Source organism: Mustela nigripes, chromosome 5 (genome assembly GCF_022355385.1).
Source record: "Mustela nigripes isolate SB6536 chromosome 5, MUSNIG.SB6536, whole genome shotgun sequence".
NCBI lineage: Eukaryota > Metazoa > Chordata > Mammalia > Carnivora > Mustelidae > Mustela > Mustela nigripes.
In genome coordinates, this window is record NC_081561.1 from 76,910,246 (window position 1) to 76,933,098 (window position 22,853).

Sequence of the window (22,853 nt, forward strand, 5' to 3'; positions counted from 1 at the left end):
CTATAGATCAAACACATAACCTAAAATGTATTACAGATATCATTAGAGAACATGTTTATTGAACCCTTACAATGATTTTACTTCATATTAAGAGGTATTGTAATGTCCTTTGGAAGTGTATTGTATTTGACCAAATGAGTCAGTCCATTTCTAAGTAATTTTGGAATAAATGGACAATCACTAAATTTCTGAAATTCTAATTTGAACAAAAAGAAGTACCATTTTCTAGGGTAAATGAATTTGCTTAGTCCTTTGATATAATGCTCAAGAATATACACATGTGTACATGCATCTTTTTTAGACACGAGAGCAACTTAACAGCTATGCATATAGTAATGCCTTTATAAATAATAAATAAGTACCTGATGGAAATACACACATGAATATAAGAGCTTGAGATACAAGTGGTATAAAAATAAAATATTCCATATATTAAGGAAGTTATGGAAAGTAGTCACAGATGAATCAGGTTCATTTCCTAAGGTATTATATTTTAAAGAAAAATTGCCATTTACATTGTTAGTCAAATAGAATATGGGGCTAATAAAATATGGAGCTATCACTTTCTCCCTATTTAAATACGCTTGAAGGCAAAGATACAAATATAGATGCAGTAACACTGGAAACCAAAGTTAACAGTCAAGCATTTTCCAGAATCAAGAAAAATTTCCCTTAATAGCAGTATCAATGGAATTCAATGAAGAAACATAACGTATCTTATACATAATCTTTACTGTCTGAAACAGCAGAAATGGAAACACAGACCAAACAAAACCAAACACCCCTAATTCTTAAAATGTTAAACACAAATTTACCATATGACTCAGCAATTCCACTTTTAGGTAAATACCGAAGAGGAATGAAAACCTACATTCACATAAGGTTGTACACAAGAATATTCTAGAAGCATTATTAGATATAAAATAGAATACATATAGAAGAATATAATAGAAGCATTATTCCTAATAGCTCAAAATTGGGAACAACCCAAATGTGCATCTACTGGTGAATGGATAAATATGGATAAATAAAATATGGTATCCATACAATACTATACTATTGAGCAATTTTAAAAAGAAGAAATGAACTACTGATATATGACATGACATGGATGAGCCTCAAAAACACTATGTTAGGTGAAAGAAGCTAGACATAATAGACACATACTGTATGATTCCACTTACATGAAATGTCCAGAAAAGGCAAACCAATAGGTAGAAGAAGTAGATTAGTGGTTGCCTGGAGTAGCAAGAAGGAGGGAAGAAATGGGGATTAACAGTAAGTAGGCATGAGGGATCTTATAAGGTAATGAAAATGTTCTAAAATTAATTTATTGTAGTAATTGCCTGCCATGGAAAATTTGCTCAGAGATCACTGAAGTGTATAGGTGGAAAGGGTTAAGTATATGACATGCAAAATGTGCCTCAATAAAGTTATCAAAAAGCAAACCACTTGGGCAGCCAACACTTCTATGTCCCAGCCCTACTTTCTCTCTCTAATACATGCATAAATATTGCACAGATACTGTTTTATCATGTATCTGGAGAAAGGGCCTGGCTGATTTGCAATCAGCAGCTCTCAGGTTATCAGAACTACAATTCTCCAATACAAGTAGGAGCCAAGCAGGGAAGGAGCTAGATGATTAATTGTGCAATGAATCATGAGATAGGCTCTTTTACAATCCAGGGCTTCCTGGGTAGAACCACAGGCAGAAAAGCCTTGGGAACACCCAAATTGGGGTTTGTTGGTTTTCACACACTACTGATAAAGAAAAGAATATTTTTCTAAGATTCAACTTTTCCCCATAGTCAGCATGCCTGAGTGCTGCCATAGTAGACTTTCTCATATTCCTTCCGAATAGCCCAGAACTAGATAAATGTCTACCGGCCATCAAATGTTGGATTGGACCTGTGTGTATCAAGTTGTGAGATAGCTTTGGATCTGAAAGCAAGCAGTTAGAGGGACTATGAACTAGTTACACAGTGAGTGTGTCTTGAGACAACACTGAATTTAAAAGGAAAGTTTGACATTCAATGGTATTTTTTTTTTTTTAAAGAAAAAAAGTAGAAAAAGAAATAGAAGTACAATGGATAAAGGCATTTCAGTGGGGAAAGGATAGTCTTTTCCAAGAAATGGTGCTGGGACCATTGGACATCTATGTGCAAAAAGATAAATTTAGATGCCTAACTTACAACATACACAAAAGTTAACTCAAAATAGATTATAGGCCTGAATGTAATAGCTAAAACTTGTAAAACTCTTAGAAAAACAGTGGAGTGATTTTCCTGTAGGTTAAGCAGAGATTTCTTAGAAGTGACACCAAAAGCATATGTGATAAAAGAAAAACATTCATAAATTGGACTTCATCAAAATAAAAATCTTTTGCATTACAGAGGACATCATAAAGAAAGTGAAAGGCAAGCAACACAGAAAACATTACAAATCATACATCTAATAAAAAAAGTATATCCAGAATATATATAGTTTAGATTTTTTTTAAAGAGTTTAAGCACAATGTAGGGCTTGAACTCACCACCCTGAGATCAAGAGTTGGACGCTTAACGGACTAAGCAACCCAGGAACCCCCGGAGTAAATAGAGTTTAAATTAGAACCCAGAAATAAGTAGACAAATAATCCAATTTAAGTGAAAAACAAATTGAATAGATATTTACACAAAAGAAGAAAGTGAATGAAAAAAAGCACAGGAAAAGATGCTCAACATTATTAGGGAAACACAAATTTAAGCCACAATGACATACTGCTTAATGCTCAATAGGACAACTATACCAAAAAAGATAAGCAATAAGGGTTGGCAAAGATGTTGTTAAATTGAACCCTCCTTTGCTGGTAGAATGTAAAATGGAGCAGGGGCTCCCAGGGCCCCTCTGTCAGTTAAGTGTCTGACTCTTGATCTAAGATAAGGTCTCGATCTCAGGGTTCTGATTTTAAGCCCAGTGTTAGGCATCACACTGGGGATGGAGCCTACTGAAGAAGAAGGAGGAGGAGGAGGAGGAGGAGGAGAAGGAAAGAAGATGACGGCGACAATCAAGTGGTACCTTACCAATTAAAAAAAAAATGGTACCACCATTGGAAAACAATTTGGCAATTTCTTTAAAAAGTTAAATATAAATTCATCATATACCCATAGATTTCTTCTAGATACCTACCCAAGAGAAATCAAAACATAGGTCCACACAAAAACTTATATGTGAACATTCATAGAGGCATTATTCATAAAAATGGGAAAAAGTTATACCCATCAACTGAAGAATGGATAAATTAAAATGTGATATATAAATATAGCTACATATATGTGTGTGTGTGTATACTTTTTTACATATATATACAAACATAATCAAATTTTATTTGCAAATAAAAAGGAATGAAGTACTGATATAAAACATTAGTCTCAGTGAAAGAAGCCAGATGCAAAAGGCCAAAAATCGTACAATTAAAATTGTATGACATAGTCAGAAAGTATAAAGTTATAGATTTAGAAAACAGATTAGTGCTTGACTAAGGTTAAGAATGAGAATAGGAGGTGACTACAAGGGAGCATGATAAATAAAGTTTATAAAATTGTATTGTGGGGAAGGTTGCACAACTCTGTACACTTACTAAAAGTCATTAAACTGAATACTTAAATTCATGGTATGTAAATCATACCCCAATAAATCTGTATACAATAAAATGTATCGGGTAAACTAAGAAAAGTGTATTCAGCTAAAGGGAAAGGGAAAAAACAAAAATTTATGTTTGAAAAGTACTCTGGAAAACAGAAGGCAGCTTTAAAAATATTGTTTTCTTTTTTTAAAAAGATTTTATTTATTTGACAGAGACACAGCAAGAGAGGGAACACAAGCAGAGGGAGTGGGAGAGGGAGCAGGGGCTTGATGCAGGACTTGATCTCAGGACCCTGGGATCATGACCTGAGCGGAAGGCAGACGCTTAATGACTGAGCCACCCAGGTGTCCCAAAATACAGTGTTCTTAATGAGATAATGAACATGGCCTCTATGAACTAAAAACAGAAGGTCATAGACAAGATTAAGATCTGAAGACTAGGAACCTGTTGGAAATAAGAAAACTCAGAGGACACTAAACTTCAGTGCAAGAATAAGGGAGTCCCTGGGTAGCTTTGTTGGTTAAGCATCTGCCTTTGGCTTAAGCCATGATCCCAGCATCCTGGGGTCAAGTCCCATATCTGGCTCCCAGACTCCCTGTTCCGTGGAAAGCCTGCTTCTCCCTCTCCCTCTCCCTGACACTGCTCTGCAACCACCCCGCCCCCATGCTCTATCTCAAATAAATAAATAAAATATTTTTAAAAAGAATACATGTATGTATTTGCACATGTAACCTTGAATTTAATATAAGAATTAAATTTTGCACTGGAGTCTTCAAAGACCACAACTGACACAGCAGAAAATTAACTCAATGATACTGAGAAAAAAACTTGAGAATTTGTCCAAGGACAGAGGTGAAAAGGACCACAAAAAAAAAAAAAAAAAAAAAAGGTGAAAGGATGAGAAGTAGTAGGGGCGCGAAGTGAAGAAAATAAAGCGTGTGTGGTTGTCAAGCCTATACCCAAGAAAGCTTCTTTGAGATAATTAACAAATAAATATTCATTTTCAGATCTACATTTTTGTACGTATAAACAAAGACCACCACCTAGATATGTCCTGATGATATTTTTGAACTGGTTATTCTCCTTAGTTATGCAGACTCATTCTTGCCCCTTCTCTGTACTCTGTGTTTCAGGAGGCTTACCTCTGCATACTTTTTTGCCTATGCTACCTTTCCTGCCAGGTGCCTTCTAGTTGGGTTTGGCCAATGGAAGTCACTGGCAGAAACACTGAGGGATGGGAGGAGAGTCTAAGGCACTTCTCCTCACTCCCTCACTTCTTTTTTCTTTTCTTTTAACTGTTCTTTTCTTTTTTTAATTTCTTTTTTGAATTAACATATAATGTATTACTGGTTTCAGAGTACAGGTCTGTGATCCACCAGTCTTATACAATACCCAGTGCTCATTGTATCACGTGCCCTCCTTAATGCCCATCACCCAGTTACCCCATTCTCCACCCCTCTCCCCTCCAGCAACGCTCAGTACTCCCTCACTTTTTCAACACCGTATCTGAGCAGTAACTAAGATACATTAAGATGACAGTTCCCCCTCGGTGGACCGTCCTCCACGGTCCCAGGAACACCGTTTCCTCAGCAGCATCTTTATATCTAGGGGTAGGGAGGGTTGCCAGTCTTCTCTGAATGCCTGACCAGCCCAAACTAAGAGTATGTTTTCTGAATCCTGCCCAACCACTGTGAGTAATCTTAAATATAAGATCTATCTAGGTGACTTTCCTTTGCTACCAGAGGACCACGATTGATACAAAGGGTAAAGAAAAATATCCATAACTATGTAGAGAGAATATAATCTGACCTACAAAGGAATCAAAATTAGGCCAATCTCATATTTCTCCACTGAAAAACAAATGCCAGAAGATAATGGAACAGAATATATAATGTGAAAAGAAAAAAATTTCACTTGCTAATGCCATTCTGCCATTTCTATGTGAAGTCAGCCACATGCTATTTTCAAAAATACAAAGGTCAAGAAATAGAACATCTACAAATTTTTCCTGTAAAAAATAAAGTCAAGATCATTATCTAATCAAATTAAAGATTATTTAAAACTGAGGTTTCAAAAATGTAGTTGTGGTTCAAAATCACTGATAGTGTAAGCATTGAAACTGGAAGTATATTGTTTGAATTACATATGAAGCAAAAGATATTCTTTAAATCGAAACTAATACTATAACAGTAAGTAATAGTAAAAATCTTTGTTTATAATCCTATGTTAAATTAACAAAGACCAAACAGTAATCCAAGAAAGAATTCTTAATTCCTTGTTTTATTCTTGAATTTGATGATTAGAAAAATTGAGAATCATAAATGTATTACTGAAAAAACCCTTAAAGCCAATACTAGTAGAATTAAAAATAGAGTAATTACCTTCCAAATTGCAGAACATATTTATTCTATTTTAAATGTAGCCATACCTCTAAAAGAAGTGAATCTGATAGCTGTATTTTATCCTCAAAAAACAATACTTTCCATAAAACAGACCCTCCTAAATACAGACAGATGGTTATCATTTGATCAAGTTCTATGAAAATCTTTTCTTCCATATGCAAGGAGGCAGTAGATACAATTACATACCAACATATAAGTCACTCATTATGCCCTTGAATACAATAATCAATTGGGCTGTCTAATTATTTCTGCTATTATTCAAGGTTCCTGGCCAACATAATGGTAAGAACATTTATTTTGTGAAGGAAAGAAAAAATAATGTAGTTAATTTTATTAACCACTTACCACCATGATTAATTGGCTAGACAAATTGGAAATAACTGAACTAGCCAGCAGATGAGTATAGAATACTTTGAATTTTTAATTTTAAGCACCTCTGAGTTGAATCACACTGAATATAAATGGCTCCATTAAGTGAAATATACAAGTATAAAATGGAAAATGTCAGGAGAGAAGTTAAATGACATCTTTAAATGTCATCTTCAAATGTCATTTACCATCTGGATAAAGATCAGTTTAACTGACCCTGAAATGTAAAAATGGAATTAGAATGGAGACATCAAATAAGTGATTGTATTTCCATTAAAATGCAATGAAGTCTAAAATCTTCAAGATATAACTGAATTTTCAATTTAGAAAAGTCTTCTTAATATACAGTGAAATTGCTCATTATATTTACTCAGATGTAACACAAGTATTGGAAAACAAAGGAATTGCGTAAATTCTAATTTAAGAGCTAAAGATGAGCTCCTCTGATAGCAATCACATCTTCCTAAACACCTCTTCTCTTGCCCAAGCATTTAAAAGCATTTACAGTTTTTGTATATATAACAGTCTTTCTGTGAATTAAATGGAAACATGGTTCCTAAATTCGGAGAGCACAGATCTTTGGAGTCATTAAAAGGCACAAAACAATCTAAACTGTCTTGTATTTGAATACAATAGCCCTTCTCTCTCTGCTGAGATGTTTCTCTTTAAGAAAAATATTTATAGAGAAGCAGAGGTAGGAGAGACATTCACCCAGACAAATCAGCGGTCAGCCCTGTTGGGGAGTGCGGGGACAGACAATCTAGCTGCAGTGTCTGCATGTCCCTTCAAATCTCTGCCAAGGTGAAGTGCTGGATGGTGAAGTGGTCGGGTCTAATAACATGCCTCATGGAAGAGGGAACGGGACATGTGGATGAAGTTAGAATGGCTTTATAAATGGTTCTATAAAGAAGAACGTCACGATCATAGACACTCATAGGGAAAGAGAAAGTAGAAGTGTTTCTACACAAGCCTGTGTAGAAGAGTTGGAGTCCCGGCTACATCTAAAATTTCACTCTCATGGACTCAAACATTTTTTCTAAGAGTTAAGTCTTAATAAGCGAATCTAAAACTATGTGATAATGACAAGAGCATCTGATGTCTACACCACCTTAGGGCTTATAAGGCATGCCACATATGTTCTCTTCTGTTGTCCTTGAGAATAGATTGAAGAGGGAAAATAGCTATTTTCCTTTAAGAGGCAATTAAGTCTATTAGTGATTTATCTGAAATAACACAGGTATGAAATCTGTAAAAAGAAGAGATGGTATCAACAGACTTGAAAACATGTTGTTTAGCCCTCTGTTTCCAGTTTCTTTCTTTCTTTCTTTCCTTTCCTTTCTTTCTTCAGTTAAAAGTGTTAATGTTCAGTTAAAGTTAATGTTCAGTTAAAAGTGCACAGTCTGTTACAGGTTGACACATTGATTGACCTGATTTATGCAGAATTAATAAGCTATTCAGATAGTGTAGCTTTAGTATGCTGCACAGGATACTGGCAGCCCTGGAGTGCATAGATGGACTTGGGACCCAGCAGTTTTGAAACATGTATGTGGAGTTTGAGAAATTTATCTTCCAGGTGCAACTCCCTGGAAAAGAAGGGAGTTCCTTCTTTCTTTCCTTTCCTTTCTTTCTTCCTTTTCCCTTCCTCCCTCAAAGAAAGAGGGAGTCTTTTCTTTTCTTTTTTTTTTTTTCTTTTTTCCCGTAAGGGTTTCCCTTCTGTGAGAGAAAACATAATTTTCCTTTGGACACCTTGGAAGTATTCTCTCAATATTTCTTAGTGCATTTTCTAAATGTGTGCTAGAGGTGCCGAACTTAGGAGATTCTAAGAGAATTAAGGTCCCTAAAGATGGCAGGTCACTTGTGGGTCTGGAAGAAGATAGAGGTGCTTGTGGAAGGGGCACTCTGTGACCCAACAGTGTGGCTGGGTAGCACTGGCCAGTGGAGACTATGGGCTTGGAGGGAGGGGGACCAGTGTGGACCCTGCCGGCTTACAAGTGATACTAACTTTGCTAAGCCTTGAGTGTTTACCTCTAAAATGAAACTACTTTTAAAAAAAGATTTATTTATCTGAGAGAGAGAATGGGGAAAGGAGTGGAGGCAGAAAATCTCCAGCAGACTCCCCGCTGAGCACGGAATCAGAGGCAAAGCTTGATCCCATGACCCCTGAAATCATGACCTGAGCTGAAACCAAGAGTTGGATGCTCAACTGATTTGAGCCACCCAGGTGCCCCTAAAACGAAACTATTCACAACATCATTATACATGAAGTATCTGGCACAGAGATTGGTCTATAATTAGCACTCAGTGCTTGTAGCCACTGAGCAGCGGCAGCCCTGGGGTAATTTCCCTTGTCTGACCAGGCAAATTAACTGCTGAGCTGACTCTCTCAAACATCAGAGATTTAAAGCAAATAGCTGGATAGTTTTTGGGAGTGACAAAATCTGCAGTCTGCAGTCTTCTCTCGTTCTCTAAACCTGCATTCCGCATTGTCTCACCAAAGGATATAGAAGTCAAACACAGAACTGACATGTAGGGTGTCAGGGTTTTCCTCTTGTTTTTGAGCTCTTGTTCTTATTTCCCATCCCAAGACTATGAGACCTTATTCCAGGAAAGACTTGTTTCTGAGGAATAACGGGTTTGAAAGAAACAAGGTAGAGGACTAGAAGTTTCTAGGAGATAGCAAAGTCTCAAGAGATCTCTAATTCTGGAAGCAGGGTGAGCCTGGATTTCCTCCTATCTTGTTTGTATTATACTAGGCCCCATGGAAAGAGTCCTGTTTCTGAATCCTATTTCTTGTTCTTTCTACAAAATAGGGCCTGAAATACCTCTCCTACTTTCCACATATTCTCTCACTCAAAATTATTTATTCTTTGTAGGCTTTGTGTCAACAATTTCTGATTGTTGTGGGCATAATGCTGAGTAAGACACAATTAGGTTCTTACTCCCAGGGTTTATGGTCTAGTGTGGAAAAAAGATATATACAAATCAAGTATGGAATAATGGTTGCTATTATATTACAGAAGAATATGGTATAATTGATTAAATGCCAGGCACTGACCTGGATGTTAAGTGTACTACAGTGATCAAAACCGGTGTCAGCCTCATCCTTGTAAATTTTCCATTCTGAGATAATGAACATCAAAGCATTTAGTATAGTAACACACATGTGTAAATATTGTCAAAGTGCAACTTCTACAAGGTTGTCTTTTCTTTTTTTTTCCTAAAGATTTTATTTATTTATTTATTTGACAGAGATCACAAGTAGTCAGAGAGGTAGGCAGAGAGAGAGAGGAGGAAGCAGGCTCCCCACTGAGCAGAGAGCCCGATGTGGGGCTTGATCCCAGGACCCTGGGATCATGACCTGAGCCGAAGGCAGAGGCTTTAACCCACTGAGCCACCCAGATGCCCCACAAGGCTGTCTTTTCTATTAGAAAGTAATTAACTTGAAGTCAGGGACTACCCTCATGGTAACACTAACTGTTACCTTCTTATATACACTATATATAAAATATATATAAATATATATGTATATTTATATATATTATAAATAAATAAATATTAAAATATATATATATATATATATTTGTAGTCACTGAGCAGCGGCAGCCCTGGGGTAATTTCCCTTGTCTGACCAGGCAAATTAACTGCTGAGCTGACTCAGTTATTTATATATATATATATTATATATATATAAGTAAATATATATTTTATATATATATATATATATATATATATATATATATACTCAATAAAATGTTTGCTAAATCAAACAAACTTTGCTAAATCAGATCAAACTTTTTGGTTTTTAGCTCTGAGGAAGATGTTGAGGCAGAGAGATGCTATTTCCTGCACCAATAAAAGCGGGCCCTTCTCAGGAAGTCAAGGGTAGAGGGGAGTGGGAGAGAATAATGTTACAAATTATCGTCCCAAAACCTAAAGGCACCACAGGGACTAGCTGGGTCACAGTTACACCCAACAGAGTCCCTTAAGGAAAAGACTGGTTGTTTAACGGGGGTCAGTTCTATGTGAGGTTTTTCTCTGTCACACACATACAAAAGCCTAGTGACCTCAAAGAGATTTTTATTATACTCTTGGAAACATAAAGAGTTGAACCAACTTCAGAAAATCTCAGAAGTCATATCATTTCAATAATAACAAAATTAAAATATTTGGATGTTTAGCTGATGACTTCACTCATTTAGGACAAACTCTGAGTTTAACACAAGACCCTGACATCTGTGTCTTTGTTTGCTCTGAGGGTGGGGTGTCTATATGCCCATATTACAGTAGGCAATAAATAGCATTCAATAAATATCTGTTGATTGAATAAGGGAAAATATAATTACAATAATAAAAATGATAGTAGTGAAACAGACTGGCATGCTTGACTATAAATAAAACTTTCATGGAGAATAGAGATGAATAATAAAGTAGAAAATGACATTTTTATGGAAACTTGGAGAGTATTTAGTTTAACTTCTACATTTATGAATAAAGATGATACATTTCAAGTTATTTGCTCAATGTCAGTTTCTAGATGCCATGACATGTGAACTTTCTAATAAACCTCACTCAAATTCACAGCTAATGACAAAATGTCTAGATGTTCTTTTCTCCAAAAGGGTCATTCTTAATTTATAGACTGGGTAGATAAGAACTGACAGTGGTTATGAAGGTTCAGCCATCCACCGGTTGTCATGTGAGCCATCTACCGGTTGTCTGTTTATAAATTGTGAACATTTTCCTGTACTAGGATTAATTTTCTTCATGGTTGCTCCGAAGGCCTCCTCTAAAGCTTGACATTGCCTCCATATGCAGCCACAGTTAGGAAGCAACTTCTCTGAATTTTTCTCTCCCTGCCTCAACTGCTACTGAACTCAGAGCTGTTTCACACACATCCCTTGGGTTAAGTTTTCTTTCCTCTTCCCAGAATTCTTACTTGACCAAAATTTTAAACCCTTAGTTCAAGGGTTATGATTTATTGAGAACTGTTTCAAATTCCTTTTTAAGGTAGGTTAGAGAAAGAAGATGGAGAAGTAAACAACTCTTTAATACCTGTGTCGGCAAAGAACTTCCATGGAGATATTTAAACATATATAAACTGCTCACCTCTCACACTCAGATCCCTCAAAGTTCAGCCTAGAGCCCCAGGACCTCGTTAAACTGGTAGAGTACATGGTTGGAGACTTAGCTGTCATCGATACGGTTCACCAGCAAGTGAACCACAAGTAGGGGCTTGAACTCAGGATTCTGAGATGAAGACCTGAACTGAGATCAAGAGCCGGATGCTCAACCAATTGAGCCACCTAGGAGCCCCTCAACATACATTTATTGAACAGAATCTATGAAGCCATGCCATTGTAAACATCATAACTAATAGATATTTGAAATGGGAATAAACATATAATCAAAAGGAGATGCTTAATTAGGTAAAATTCATATTTATACAGTGCCTTGGTGCTTTAAGAACATAAAGTTCAAAATCCCAGCCAAGACACAAACTGGTTGTAGGAAGAATCCTTACTTTCAAAAGCATTGAAACCCTTGTGCTTTTCATTTAAATAAACAGAAACTTGGGGTTTACAATAAAAGTTCAATATGTTTCACAAAATACTCCACCAATGGGAATTGTCTCACAACAGGGATTTGCTTTTGCTGGGGGTTTGGCATCTGGATAAAAGAAAAGACCCACTAATATAGGACTGAGTCTAGGGAATAACTTCAGAGTACATACAACTGCATATGTAATTTCATGAAAAAAAATCCAATTGAGTTCACAATTTCCAAATAAATACATCTTTGAAAACACATACCCAATATATAGCAACCTGGAAAACAAGGTTTCTTCTGCTTACCAGGCACATTGTTTTTTTAAGATTCTAATATAGTCCATATTATTCCTACCTAAGTTATTCAACAAACCACTGCTTCTGAGAAGATGTGACTAAAGTAATAGTGTTTAATTGATGCATTTAAAAATATCTATGGAAATTTCATTTAAAAATGTCAATATCTGCTCTTCTCTTTTTCAAATTACAACTACCAGAACCAGGGGAAACTATTTGAATGCCAAAGAAATTCCCCCTTAAAACCATCTCTGGGACTGCTTCTGGATTTATTACTCAGCATTTCATTTTTGTACTTTATAACTTAGATTAACATACCCTATCAAAACCAATTAAAGTTACACTTAACATTTATTTTATATCAAAAAACAAATAGGCAATACTAAACATGCAGGACAAGAATTTATTTATTAGCGATCTGTCTGTAAAGAAAGTCTAAGTAAACAGATACATTCTTTATATACTTAAAAAGAAGACACTACTGTTGAAATTTATGGTACTAATTATTTTTGTGTTCTAGAATGAGAGTTCACGGTAATAGATAGAATATATTAAGCAAGTGGACAGAAAACAAAAGTCTCAAGATAGATAGTGCTATCGCAGTAGGCAAATTAAGGACCCTCTACGGCAAAGACCAGGAAAAGTTAAGAAAATTATTTTAAGACTCTTGTATGAGGTTAAGGGATAAAACAACACAAAGAAGATAGATTCTGAAGTAAAAAGGATCAAATAATCATTTATCATCACCATCATCATTATCATCATCATTATTCTTTCTTCCTTTCCAACCTCAAAGGTCCATTTCTTTCCTCAAATGTCTATTACCAATGTTTCTCCAAGTGTCAGATCTTAAAGGTGATATGAGAAGACCCCTCCCTTCTGAAGAGCACAAGGGTTTCAGAACTCTCAAAGTAAAGTTTCTTCCTATAGAAGAAGGACTTCATGAAGGGCGGTGACCTTCAATTAGCTATAGCAGACACTTGGCCCTCACAGAGCCTCCTCCATATCTTTATGCTATTTGTGTATTAACCTGTCTTGGCATTCAAACCATGAGTTGTAGTTTCCATGAAATAACTTTTGTAAAAACCTGTCTCTGATTGCTTGTGATGCTGAAAACCGTCATTTTCTCTGGGTGACATAAAAGTAGAGGCACTTGGGCGCCTGGGTGGCTCAGTGGGTTAAGCCGCTGCCTTCAGCTCGGGTCATGATCTCAGGGTTCTGGGATCGAGTCCCACGTTGGGCTCTCTGCTCAGCAGGGAGCCTGCTTCCCTATCTCTCTCTCTCTGGCTGCCTCTCCATCTACTTGTGATTTCTCTCTGTCAAATTAATAAATAAAATCTAAAAAAAAAAAAAAAAAAGTAGAGGCACTTTTCTACTGCAAGAAAGCATAGTGGTAGTAGCAATCAACGTTTTGTAATCAGATAGAATACCATTAAGATTCTAAGGCTGCATCCTAAGAGGTCCCTCTTGTTTGCAGTTGGCAGAACACCAACAGTTTCAGTACAAGCAATGAGTTGCAGTAGACTCGTCTAATTACCTCTATCCTGCCTCTACTCAACTCTTCTTACCCCAGCGCCTACTCTGTACTCTCAGAGGAAGAAGATAAGCAGATGGATGTGAGCAGGTGCAGAGGACCTTGTGTAGCCACTAGCCTTGAGAGCAATTGGTCAACACCCTTGAAGCCAATTAAACTCTTAGTTAATGGCTTCCAAACTCCAGCAGATGGCCTATTGGTCCCAGTTGTGCAGTTCAACATCTATATGACTCCATATAAGAAACTAAAAACTGGGAGTTAGAGCGTTGCTTCTCTCTAGTATACTCTACTTAACATTTTATGATTTTACTCCATAACTACTGTCTTTTCTTCATAATGGAAAATTTGGCCTCCTTCTGTTTTCTCCACTGATTAGAATGCCACAAAGGATGACAGTTGTGTGATTAACACTCACCAAGGACTTGAATAGGTTTTCATTTTACAACCAAGGAAACAGATGACTATCTGAAACTGTCACAGTCACACGAGGCCAACTCATGCTTCAAACTCACAGCTCCTACCCCACACAGTGAGACACTTATGTTGCAACTCAGTTTTAATACTGATCTTCTTGGAAGATCAGTTATTACAAGAATCTCATTTTAATGAAACATTTCTGATTTCCAAATATAGTTTTACACTACCTTTTCTATTCCTGACTCTTTTCTGAGCATTATGAAGGTTAACCTCAAATGAATGATTTCAGAACTTTCCTGTGAGAATATTTTTCATTTTTCCTTTATTGCATTTAGAATCCCCCAGATCTTTATCTTCTACTCTCTTGTTCTTCCTCTCTATTTCTATTTCCTTTCTCCACTGCCACCCACCTTCTCAAACTGGGAATGCTATTGTAGAGCCCATCTTTTTAATCAAAGGTTACTTTAAAAGCTAATATCCTGAATACATGCTCCTAAATTCCCTCCACTTTTTGTTATTGTTGTTGTAGTCTCTAATCAGGGACTGGAGTTTGGCTTTTAGAACTCCAAGGAGAATGTGAATTTCCTTTTTGGCATGAACATATACCCACATTGTTTGATACTACAAGAATGTTTTCCCAAATCAGAGTCAGAGCCCTGAAGAAAGAAATAGTTAAGGAAAGAGTTTAGGTAACAGAATCAACAAAACACATCTCTACAGTGATTCTCCTGAGGGCATTCTCAGGTTCTAGCCCTCCTTCCTGGTAGCCAGACTATTCTGGCTTTTATTTTACAATGACAGATGTCCCATCAATCTGGCTAATGGACAGTCTACAGGCATTTTCCCCTTTTCTGGACACAGAATGAAATCAGGAAGCTCTTATGCCATTTTTAAATCCAACTTTCAGATATTTACTTAAAAAACATTCACATGATACCACATCACAAAGTATTTCTCTTTCATTCTGGGTCATCAAATGAAGTTTGTTTTGACTTGAGTGTTCTTAATTGTATAAACAAGGAATATGGGAGAAGGCAAGTGAGGTATGAACATGGAATGGAGCCTAATAACTGACAATGAACTTTCCCTTTACTTGCCTATAAGAAGGTGTTTAATTGCTATGGTTATAGAATGAATTGGGTCCCCTCAATTCACATGCTGAGTTCATAACACAGAGTACTGCAGAATGTGACCTTTTTTGGAGATAGGGTCTTTACAGAGGCAGTCAATCTACAATGTACGACCTACAGTTAGGTAGGTCCTAATCTACAATAACTGATGTCTATAAAAGGGGAAATTTGGACATAGGTATTTATAGGGAGAATGCAGTGTAAACATGAAGACAACCGTCCATAAGCCAAGGAGAGAGGCCTGGAACAGATCCTGCCCTCCTAGAGAGTAAACCCTGACTATACCTTGACTTTGGACTCCCAGCTTCCAGAACTGTGAGAAAATAAATGTCTATTTTTACACTACCCAGTTGGCAGTACTTCGATACAACTGCCCTAGCAAACGAATAAAGCTGCCTATTTCATTGTTTTTCCTGGAAATTAATTTTTTTTCATTTTTTAATTTCAACTGTACATTATTGTTTAAGAAGCATATACTTCACATAATTTCATAGTTAATCTCTTAACTTTAGGAAAAAAAAATCTATGCTACTCTTTAAAGATAATGTCCTGGACTTCATGATAAAAGTCATGATAGCTGCAGGAGATGCTGAGAATCATTAAGACAACATTTTACAACTGAATAAACTGAGGCAAGTTTGAAGCTTTTTAAGTCACACAGTTAGTTACATGGCAAAGATGGTCACATGGCTCCCAGTTTCCATGTTTTCCTCCTGTAGCGCACAGCCGTCCTTAGGTATTAGCTAGGAATTACATACAGATCATGAAAATGGTTTTGCCATGGGGCGCCTGGGTGGCTCAGTGGGTTAAAGCCTCTGCCTTTGGCTCAGGTCATGATCCCAGGGTCCTGGGATAGAGCCCCACATCAGGCTCCCTGCTCAGCAGGGAGCCTGCTTCCTCCTCTCTCTCTGCCTGCCTCTCTCCCTACTTGTGATCTCTGTCAAATAAATAAATAAAATCTTTTAAAAAAATGATTTTGCCCTAATTTTTCATGTTAGAAAATGTTTAAAATCAGGATAATATAATAATAAATAGAAACTTAGATCACAAAATAGTTTACCCCACTTTGTATTACATACAAATTCCTGACACATATTCCTAATCAGACTTGATACTTTTTTCACTGTTACATGGTAAATATATTTTTATACCATTTTGAGATAAGCAAAACAATGCAAGGTGCAATAATTCAGTTAGTCCATGGAAAGGTTAGGATTTTCATTTAAATTCTGCATATTTAAGCAGAGGACAATGTCCAGAGGACCATATGTGCATTTGCTAATTCTCAATAATAATTTTCGTAAGTTGCACATATACTCTCAGGCAGTTTTCAAAGATGATTATTTTAATTCAATCGCTACTTATCACAAAGCTAATTATTTATTTATTTATTTATTTTTATTAATTATTTTTATTAACATATAGTGTATTACATGCTCCAGGGATACAGGTCTGTGAATCATCAGGTTTACACACTTCACAGCACTCACAATAGCACAGACCTTCCTGATGTTCATAACCCAACCACTCTCTCCATAACAAAGCTAATCACTTCTTGATAACTTTCTGTTATCTTTTCTCCCTTATCTTATCTATAAACTTTCTGTTTCTTTTCTCCTCCAATTATTTTCTGATATTAATTTTGTTTTTTGAGAAAATTTAGGGGAAATAGAAACTTCAAATACCTGATGTGGAAGAGGACTCTGGACTCTTCCTTCTACCCTAAAGGGCAAGAACTAAGATGAATTGGTCAATTTCAATTACAATGAAATAGATTTCAACTCAAAACAAAGAAAACCTTTAAACAGAGCTAGGTTGTGACAGAATTGGCTAATGCAAATGAACTTAAAGGTCAGTCACTGGTAATGTTCTAAACATCTGATCATTTGGGGGTTTTGTCATAAGGAGGATTCAAGCAATGATTCAATTTGATTCAATTAAATGATTTTTATGGCATTTTCATTCTAAAAGTCTGCAGTTCTATGAACTCAGTAGTAATCACAGGACTATTTCTTCTTCTCAACACAAGATTTAGTCCTTCGTAATCTTGGACATCCTTTGTGTTTGTATAGTTGTGTAATTTCTTTAGCATAAATTTATTTATTTATTTTTTAAAAAGATTTATTTATTTATTTGGGGGTGGGTACGGAGAGAGGAAGAGGGAGAAACCCAGGCAGAGTCTGGGCTGAGTGCAGAGCCTCATACAGGACTCAATCCCACAGCCCTCAGATCATGACCATAGCCTAAACCAAGAGTCAGGAGCTCAACCGACTGTACCACCCAGATGCCCCTCTTTAACATGAACTTAGAGGGCAGAATGGAACCTCGGTCAGAGTTCATATATATCAAGTTAGAGGTAGGGCTGAGGTCAATTTTTCTTTACTACTTATTAATTTAGTATGAAGTCATGTATCTGTTAGTATATTGGGTGAGAACAACAAACTGATCTATAATAATTAAAAGATGGAAGTATTTTAACAGTCATATTTGTCCTGGGGATTCTTTTCGAAAGAACTAAATGTATATGTAGCAGAACATGAGATAATCAAATACTAACCTCCTTCACTTTTTCCAGTTCATTCTGTAAAGCTTGCTTTGCGATCTCAACTTCTATAAGCTGTTGCCTCAGTTTTTCATTTTCGTCTTCTGTTGTTGTTCGCTTTTCTTCCACATTTTCCAATTCGTGGTGAAGTCTGACAGATACATCCTTTGCAACCTAAGTTAAAGTGTTTTAACAGTAATATATAATTAAAGACAATAAAATAGTGAACTAAAGTTACATTCACATTAAAACTACTAAGAGCCATAAATAAATAAATAAATAAAACTATTAAGAGTTGATATACAAATTGTTTCTGCCATATACCAGTATGCTTTATATATAAGTCATTCACATAGATAAATGATTTAACCATCACAACAAACCCATAATATAGGGACTATTACTATTCCTACTTTACAAATGAGAAAATGGAGTCTCAGAGATGTGAAGTAATATGCTCAAGGTCACACAGCTAACAAGTGGTCAGGTAGTCTGGCTCTCCGCTCTGTTCCCTAAACCTCTACACTACACCACGTAACAGATGTTCAACTGTGATTCATCATGCCTAAAGAAATGTCACGTATCTCTTCTGATTCTACAACAACATTATATATTTCTGTTATTACTCATTTTCAAGACTAGAAAACGAAGTTTTCACAGGTGAAGTGTGAGGATTGAATTCTGATCCTATGAAATATGAAATCCTAGGAAATCTATCAGTCCTTGAGATTAAGTTTTGTTTTGCTTTAACTACAGTGTACATTTTTGCCTTTGCTTTGGTGTGGTATTATATAGTGGCTCAGGACGTAGATTACAGTTTTCTACTGGGTGGGGAGACAGCCTGGCCACCTATTAGCCAATTCCCAGGCCTGGGGACTGGGCACTTTACTATGAAAATGTTCAGCTTCCATACAAGATGATGTTAGTAATAATTCCAAACTCATAGGCCCCCTCCCCCCCTTTTTTTTGTCTTCTACTAACATTTAGAGAGATAACTCACTATTAATATATAAGAATGCTTGCCACAGTGCCTGGTGCATAGTGAGCACTCAACAAATGTTAGGAAAAGAAAAAAATAATAATACAATGACTTCCATTAAGTGTTTTCTCACAGCTTTCTTTAAAACAAATATAGGATAATGACACTTGATTTTCATATCTTGAGGAAGTTAAAAATAATAAAAATTATGTTTGGTTGTCCAAGGTTATGAAGATAACATTGGTTTGCATTGTCAGTGAATCTGCCTACAGTCAAACTGAACCGAACAGGCCACACCTACTTAAAAAACGTATTTCAAGGTTAAAATTCCCACACTGGGGGAAATTCTAAAGGAAGAGCTTCACATTAAGAATGAGGTTCTTTCATTTACTGCACTCGCTCTTTACTTCTCCACAAGGGACGGCAATTTGAGCAGATCTTCTTTCATGGAGTTAGCAAAGTACAGAAAGGAAGGAGTCCTGGAAGAAGGTTAGGGTGACTCGCAGCAAGAAACCCTAACTCTAATATCTTTCCAACGCTGTTCTGGTCTTCAATTCCTCTCCCTTCAGGAGTCTTCATCGCGCTGCTCTTAACTGGCTGATTTCACCTGGCCTTTGCTCGGAAGACAGCCTCTGGAGGCCAGATCTACCAACGCCAGAGTCTGCGCTTTGCCACGCCCGCGTTTCTGCCGGGTGAGGCGCCCTCCTCCCACCATCTCTGGAGGAGTCACCATTACTCCCAGGAAAGCCCACTAACCTCGCTTTCCTCAAGGCCTTCCACGCACACTAGACCCTTCAGACCCGCTGGTCTGTTCTTCCCTTTCTCCTGCCCCGAAGCCTGGTATTTCGTGGTTAGCGCTGCGAAACTCCGTGTCTTTGCTAATGACCAGTAAAGGCCTTTCCTCGCAAAGAGGTCTCACCTGCCGTCCCTGCCCCGTGCCTCCCGCCCCCCGCCCCCCAACCCAAGCCCGGGTGCTGCAGACCTTGAGATCCTGCTCCAGGCTGCGCAACAGCTCCCCGTCGATTTCCCCAGTCTGTGCGTAGCGGAGCCTTTTGCGCTCGGCTTTGCGGAGGCGGTACTGCAGGATCCGGCAGTTTTTGTTGGCTCTCTCCAACTCGTGGCGCATTTCCTGCAGTTGACAGGCATCCTCCTCGAAGAAAGTGTCCCTCATCTCGTCCATCTCGGTCCTCAGCTCATCAATCTCGTTCTGAGGCGGTGACAGGCCGTGGGTCAAAATTAACCTTGCCCCCTGCCACCCGGACATGCACCGTACGTACCCCATGCCAACTCCAAATTCTCAGTTTTATTGGCCCCTCTCCATGAGACAGGAGTGACAGAGCTGAATGAAGAAGAAACTAGAAAAATGGGCCTTCTTTGGGCCTTCTCGCACTCTCCTACTCTACCTCTCTGCATGAAAAAGTGGGACAAACCATGATAATTAGAGAACGAAGGCCCAAATTTGGATTTAAATTAAAACCCGAGGCTACTAATCTTAGGCCGTTTTAAACCTGGAAAAGGCCAAGGAGCCGCCCCGCCCCCCCTCTTGTTTCTTCTTCCCTTCCCTTTTTAAGGCTCCCTAACAGGTTAACAGACTCTCACCCTCGCGGGACACGCCCTAATCCTCCGAGACCCACACCTCCCCTCCCCCACGGGACTACCCCCCACCCTTCTCACCTTGAGAGTCTCGTTTTCCTCTCGCAGTTTCTCCATCTCCTCCTGCATTTCTTCCTGCTCCTGGAGCTGCTGCGGGTGCGGCTGCGACGAAGGAGGCGCCGCCGCCTGCATGCCCCCTCCACTCGCGCTGCCCTCAGCGCTCTGCTGGGGGCCCTCCGCTGCCGCCGCCATTGGGGAGACTGAAGGGATTGCGAGAGGCTCGCAGATGGCAGGGGCGCCAGCGACCGGGGAGCTGCGGCTGCTGCCGCCGCCGTTCTTAGTGTGCATCTGAGCCGCGGCCGCCGCCGCTGCCGCCCGCTCTTTCTTGAGGTGGAACTGGATGAGCTCAGACTGCAGACATCCTTCCTTCCAGTAGCTCCCTCCGCCACCGCTCCCGCTTCCCACAACACCGCTTCCGGAGTTTCTGCTGCCGGGGCCTGGGGTTTTGCCCGCAGAGGATGGTGAAGGGGAGGCCCCCTCCCCGCCGCTGCTGCCCCTCTGCTGAGCGCGTACGCCTTTCCCTCGCCAGCCCCTGGGCGGCGGCGGCGGCTGCGGAGCGCCCCCCTCCCTTTCCCCGGAGCCACCGCCGGCTCCTCCTCCTTCCCCACCCCCTCCTCCTCCTTCCCCGAGCGGAGGGGGTTCCCCGAGTTTAGCGGACACCGGCTCTAGCTCCCGGGATGGCTCCTCCGACGGGCCAGGCCTCCTGCCGCCCACGGGGGCCAGGGTCGCCGCAGGGGCCGCTTCAGCACCAGCCGCGAGATGGACAGCTCCCGGCGCGGCCCCTTTGGGCGCCAGGGGCGCAGCCTTCTCCGCCCCGCCTCCGCCTCCTCGGGCGCTGATCGGAGGCACCGAGCGGCTCCCGGTCTTGTTGCCCTGCTGCTGCTGCTGCAGCTGCTGCTGTCGAACAGAATTGAGTTTAGTGCCGGCCCCCACGGGGGACCGGGTGGTCGCGGTTGTCTGTCGGACCGAATTGTCCCTTAGTCTGGCAGGTGATTGAGCACGCTGCTGTTTTCTGCTGCTGCCCTCTGGGTGCAGTCGAGCCTCAGTGGCAGAAGTGGCTGCAGAAGCTGTGGCTGTGGCGGGGGCAGCGCCCCCCATCGGTGGCTGACTCATAGCGGTCTGGAAAGAATCTACCAGATGAGATTAGAATGGTTCATCACCAGATCATTCTTTTCCCTTCTCAAATCCGCCAACCTTCCTTTCTAATCTGAGACAGAAACAAAAGAAGGGAAGCACACAACACGTCTGCATTGTTACGGAGCAAAGGGTGATTTCCCCGTAAAAGAGAAGCCCTAGAAAATCATGAAATTTGTAAAGCACTTAACAGAAGCCTTGAATTTAGGAAGAGGATGCAGAAGAGTCTATTTTCATTTTGTTGAGGGAGGCACCATCTCCAACTCACTCCATCTCAGTAAAACGATGATGATGGGAAAGCAGCTGAACCTAAAATTCTCACGGTAGCAGGTTCTGGCAATGGTGAGATATGGATCAGAAAGGAATTGATGGGAAGGGAGAATTTAAAAAAAAAGAAAAAAGAAAAAGATGAGGGGATAAAGTCAGGAAGAAGCTTCAGAAGGAAAAGAAGTCCACATGGTAGAGTTGAATACCCTGCTTTTTCAACTTTGATTTTCCTCCTTATTGAATCCACATTTTAAAACCTAGTTGAGTAGAGAACATTTTATTTAATTACTATTCTCAAAGAAAGGAAAGCGGTTATGATGTAGGTTCCTACAGGAATTTTGCTGTGGATACATTTCGCAGATAGGTCTGACTCTTATTGTTGTTCTTGGTTAGAGAAATTCACCCATTTTCTTTTAGACTGGAACTAAGACAAAAAGTAGAGTGATTTTTAAATCAACTTCATTTTAAGAAAGTAATGGCATTCAGGATCATCTAGATGGTTTAGTTATTAGTAACCCTAAAAGTATTCTTCTTTAAGCTTTGGTAAACAATTTTTAAAATACTTTTGGAAAAGTTTATTACTAGCCCTGCACAATGTCTTAAGTTACACGTGATGACTTCTACATTTATCAGAATTTTATAGTTCTTGTGAGTCATTTTAGTTTTAAGTGTAATTGCCAGATAGAAGATATTTTCATTCTTAAACATCTTATTACATGGTATATATCACAGGTAAAGTTTATATCATAGGTAAAGTTGTACTTTTAAAGTGCCGGATTCCTTCTATGGAGCCAAATTCTGAGACAGAATGACCCTCCAGCCAAGAAACATGGTGCATCTTTACTCATGGTGGCAAGACAAACCTCTATTGTGTATTTTTTCCAAGATAAATCCATCACTAGCTTTTAAAATCTGGAAAATAGCAAGCCATTGCCTCCTGGGTTCTTTTGCCTAGTGA

General features: G+C 38.8%; 1 protein-coding gene across 7 annotated transcripts in view; it reads right to left on the reverse strand.

The window, feature by feature from the left end:
* The window catches only part of MTCL3 (MTCL family member 3), a 64,848-nt gene that overhangs the window by 40,418 nt on the left and 1,577 nt on the right, over positions 1 to 22,853 (reverse strand). For 6 of the 7 annotated variants that reach the window (XM_059400688.1, XM_059400687.1, XM_059400690.1 and 3 more), the window contains exons 2-4: positions 20,516 to 21,624; positions 19,824 to 20,048; positions 17,878 to 18,036 (exon numbers count right to left, since the gene is read on the reverse strand). In XM_059400688.1, coding sequence (XP_059256671.1) covers positions 17,878 to 18,036; positions 19,824 to 20,048; positions 20,516 to 21,607 — 1,476 coding nt within the window. In that variant the 5' untranslated portion in view covers positions 21,608 to 21,624. Of the gene's footprint in view, positions 1 to 17,877; positions 18,037 to 19,823; positions 20,049 to 20,515; positions 21,702 to 22,853 lie in introns of all 7 variants that reach the window. The other variant, XM_059400685.1, reaches the window with a different exon arrangement.